The 4749-nt window shown below is 40.2% G+C and overlaps 1 protein-coding gene across 1 annotated transcript in view; it reads right to left on the bottom strand.

Moving 5' to 3' along the window:
• Window positions 1-4749, bottom strand: part of LOC119410489 (calsyntenin-2) — a 662902-nt gene that overhangs the window by 96550 nt on the left and 561603 nt on the right. The window contains exon 9 of the mRNA XM_037677368.1: window positions 3808-3970. Within this exon, the coding sequence (XP_037533296.1) occupies window positions 3808-3970 (163 nt within the window). The remainder of the gene's footprint in view (window positions 1-3807; window positions 3971-4749) is intronic.

Here is a 4749-nt window from a genome sequence, read left to right on the forward strand (position 1 = left end):
TGTTATGGTTTTCTTCCCCTTCTCTGGCTTTCTCTAAAGATGTCCGTCCCTCCCCTATTCCTACACTGACAGATGTTATCAATTTAAGATGTGGCCAGGGATTCTATTAAGGTTTCAGACAGAAGATAAAAAAGTAGAAGTGAGGGTATTAGTAAGACAGTCTGGAGCGAGAATGATATGAGTGATAAAGCTGCTGATCATTTCGTTTTACAGAGAGTGATCTTCACTGCCATCATTTTTCAGCCTTTCTAGCTCTACAGATATCCACTCTATTTTATTTGGGTCATTTCCAAAAACAGCACTAGATGAATAGACGAAGAACCATTGGTGCACAGAAAATAGGATTGTTACTCAAGTAAAAGTGAGAGATGTGAGTTCACACTCACTATGCAATTTAAAGTACGTGGATATATGCATCAATGGTTATGGGCCTATATTTATTCAATTTATTCTATATACGCATATATCAGTTTCAATTTGTGTTCGTGTGTAATCATCAGCAGATCCAGCTGCTTGCTTGCTGCTGTGATGTGAGAAGCCTGGAGGCAGAATATTGTGTGTGATTACATGCTCGTGGAAAAAAATAAGACAAATATGAGGTGAGATGATGATGTTTTCCTGCATATTACACATCTCTGAATGTGAACTGGTCAGAAGGAAGAGAAGGTCATGCAGACGATAGAAGGGAATGCACAGCTAGCACTTATTCTTCGATTTAAGAGGAGGCTGAGTTGGAGGACCATACTTCTTCCAAAACCAAGGAGAAAGAATGTATGCAAAGACATGCCTGCTTCCAAAGAGACCTTATTGTTGTGAGAAATCAACATCACACATTTCTTGAATAAAGTATAACTAGAACATTTCTTAAGAAAAAAATTAAAGGTGCCAATGCAGCTACCAGCCACAACTGCAGCATACATCTTTTTTTTTTTTCAAGCCCAAGAGTGATTTTGAATTTATCTTAGTGATAGTATAAGCTGACAAAATGCTGTCATCTTGACAGGGACTAAAGTTCCCCATTGCCACAATGGATTTCCATCATTTTGAACATGGTCAGCATGGATTTCTATCATCTATAAAAATGAGAATGGGGTTCCACATATTTTTTGTTGTGGTCTTGTTAACGCCATCCACTCTAATAATCACAGAGGGATTAAACTGACGCTGCTGACAACAAATACAACAAATCACATTCGGCTTTACCCAATCAGAACAGAGCAGGGTGGGTTGTGCGTTCTGATGTACAATGAGTCCGGGTTCCAGCTGTTTTCCTAACTGAGTCAGCAGTGGTCTCTCTCTGTCCCAAAGCGCTCACAGGTGGTCAGATCACCGAGATCCCCCTGCACTCTGACACACACACTGCAAACTAGCTACACATGCGCTGATCCATCTCTGGCTGACAGACCTCGCACACCGAGCCCCTGACCTTCTTGGGACTTTTGTATTTAAAACTATCCATCCATCATTTTTATCTGCTTCTTCCTTTTCAGGTCATGGGTGTCACTGGTGCCCAAGTCCAGCCATCACTGTGCGAGTGGCGTTGTAACAGAGCTACTCCAACATGCAGCCACCCTGAGCGGCGTAATTCTACAATGTAAAGATGATTTTGTAGTCCGCCCTCTCCCCTGTCGACTCCTCTGAGGTAGCCATAGCCAAAGTGGTTCAAAGCATCAAAATTCTTTGAGCCACTTTCAGCTGTAAGAAAACAACAAACTTTATTTTGTCGATTTTTATTTAAATTCTCAAAAACAGCTCCACCTCTTCTCCAGTTTCACAGTTCACCATTGCTCCATAAAGTAGCTCTAAAAGTTCCAGGTTGAAAGTTTTCTGCCTCAGTAAGATTTGAGGTGATCTTACCAAGTCACACCAGCCTGATGACATCACCCAGCTCTTTCCTTGGCAACAGAAAATACAAAGTACAAGGTTGGAGACAAAAAAAAAAAAAAAAGCTGCTCTATTGAGTTGCAGTGGTTTAAACAATCTCACTGAGTAAAGGAAGCAAAACCTTTCTGTCAACAGATTGGGTTCAGGACTTATGAACAGATAATTACAGGCGGTAGATGATCTGAAGCACCTGATCATTTCTGGACCAGAAACGGAGATAATTTCTTCTCTAATCTTTTATCCTGAGATTGTACTTGAATGAGTTTAACTTGAACAGTCTACATACAGCTTGATATGCTGCTGGACACAATTAAGATTTCTGGAATTACATCATTGTCTGTAACATCCAAAATAAATGAGACACATGACAAAAAAAGTCTCATTGTTGAGGTGCACAACGTGTGCTGCACCCTCCCTGTACAACCACCAGTGCTGAGGGTGCTTCTTATAGCTCTGTTTTCAAAAAGAAATGCAACAAGACCACTGGGGGTTTTGGACAATTGCTATCTGTTTCATCCAATGCAACAACCAAAAGAAGTACTTTTACAGTATATGAAGAGTAATGATGAACTTAACATGTTTTTAATCTACTTTGTATATGGTATTCATTGTTCTGGGTATGTATGAGGTTTAATGTTACATCAGTGCAGGAATGTTTGAGTGGATTATGGATCCTCCCAATTCAAATTGCGTTTGCATGTGATAGCATCTGCTAATGGCTGTTTGTCTGGTTTAACTGCACATTTTACAGGCTGACTGATGCCATAAAAATCTTGTCACGTTACAACAGAATAGCTTCTTTGGATAGATAAATACATGAAATATAATAATTCCTAATTTGCTGTGGTCCTAGCAGAATCTGTTACCATTAGACAATGCTGATCAGCCATTTGTGTGTTATGAACCATGAAATTAAATCATTAAATTGAATTAAACACAACATAAGATCTCTGTACTATTTACAGCTGACAAATCTTTTATTTACTCTGCCATCACACTCCATCATGTCGAGTCCTGAGTGAACTTTAAATCAGCAGCTGAGTGATTCCCTGTCAGCCCAACCAATAAGCAACGCACATGCACAGGTAATCAGTCTTGCAGTTCTGCAAGTGTGTCCTCGCTTCTGAATTCAGGTTTTAAGCTGAAGCTTCAAAAGTCAGACAACAAATGAGCTCATCTTTGCAATCAATACTGTAGACACTCACAGCTTAGCACTTTGAAAAGGCAATCTGCGGTGGCTAATGGCTTATGTTAAGATGTCAGTATTGCCTTTACAACTCTTAACTGAAGCTTAGCCTCAATTGGGGGGGGAAAGGCTAAAGCAGTCTTTAGCTCCCTTTTACAAGTCAAGTTTAATCCTCCGAACAGCATGTGGTATAATGTTCAATGAAATAAATGGGAGGGCATTGAAGAGGAGAGGGGTAGTTCGGTCCTTGCCACAGATGAAAGCGACAAAAGATGACCCACCAGTGCCCTCGCACAGAGAGATTTCTTTATCTGAGGCAAAGCATCGATGAACAGTCTCATTTGGGCTGTGAAATCCACAGCGGAGTGTGCAAAGTGAAACAGTCCCTTTTCTTTTATCAGTGTGTAATTAGTGGCAGCTATCAGTTTAGAGGACAGTTTAATAGTACACTTTAATTCAGACTGGGTCAGTCATTTGTCAAAAGGCAGACAAAATGCCTTTTTTTAAATTACATTGTTCGTTCAAGGCAAAAGAATGTTTCACAACTCGTTGAGTTTCTTAGATATAATATTAGTATCACCAAAATGTTTCTGAATTGAGTGGAAGCAACTGAATCTTTCAGATCCATCAAACTTCGTTAACCTTCATGGGATATTTTTTGTGCAATTAAATTTACACATACATGGATGATCTGGAAGACACTTTCATCATAATCTTCATCAGCTCTATCTGCTCACCTTGCCAGCAGGCACCAACTGTTAGCTGCACGTCAATCTGGGATGGGTGGATGGGCCAGTCATCCGTCACTAGGTAGGGGTCGTAGGTGACTCCGTCCACATAGAGCGTCACCATCGGAAACTCCACGTTGATGACGTAGTAATGCCACTCCTTGTCACAAATCTGAGAGGAGAGAGACAACAAGAGAGTGGATTCTGAATGAGTGTAACTTGTATTTTGAAAAATTATGTGTGCAGGAAAGTCCTATGTATGTAGTACTATGTACTATGTAATGACAAGTACTAGACGAGACTTGAGTTTTATTGTCAGTATGTTGCCAGTACTTGTCTGAACCAAAAGAATAACACTGGGTAGCAGCAAAGCATGTACTGAGGCGGCTTTGGGGTGATCTCATTAGGGAGGGAGGACAAACCTGCAGGAAAACCCCATTTTAAGCTGCTAACGATTGCTTGCATTCTATTAGACTAATACATATACATTCATACATACATACGAGGTATTGTGCGAAGATGTATTTGTATATTCAAAGTTAATACCTGTAATTCAATTTGGGGTGGCTGTGGCTGAGAGTTTAGAGTAGCCATCCTCCTATGTAAGAGTTGGGGGTTCGATTCCACCAGCAGTCACATGCTGAAGTGTCCCTGGGCAAGACACTGAACCCCACAATGCCTCCAATGTTTGTCCCATCGGTGTATGAATGTGATAAAGCACTGAATATTATTTGTATAGATCTAGTAGAGTGCTGTATGAATGGGTAAATGAGGCACAGATTGTAGTGTAAAGAGCTTTGAGTATCTTGATAAGATAGAATGCGCTATATAAGTACAGTCCATATTGAGATATCTAAAGGGCACTGTAAACCAGGAGTTGTGCTTTAAAAAAGATTATAAAAATCTTAAACTTGTAGCATATTGTGATGAAGACTGGGCAGGAAACCAGAA

Source organism: Nematolebias whitei, chromosome 6 (genome assembly GCF_014905685.2).
Source record: "Nematolebias whitei isolate Nwh7 chromosome 6, NemWhi1, whole genome shotgun sequence".
Lineage (NCBI taxonomy): Eukaryota > Metazoa > Chordata > Actinopteri > Cyprinodontiformes > Rivulidae > Nematolebias > Nematolebias whitei.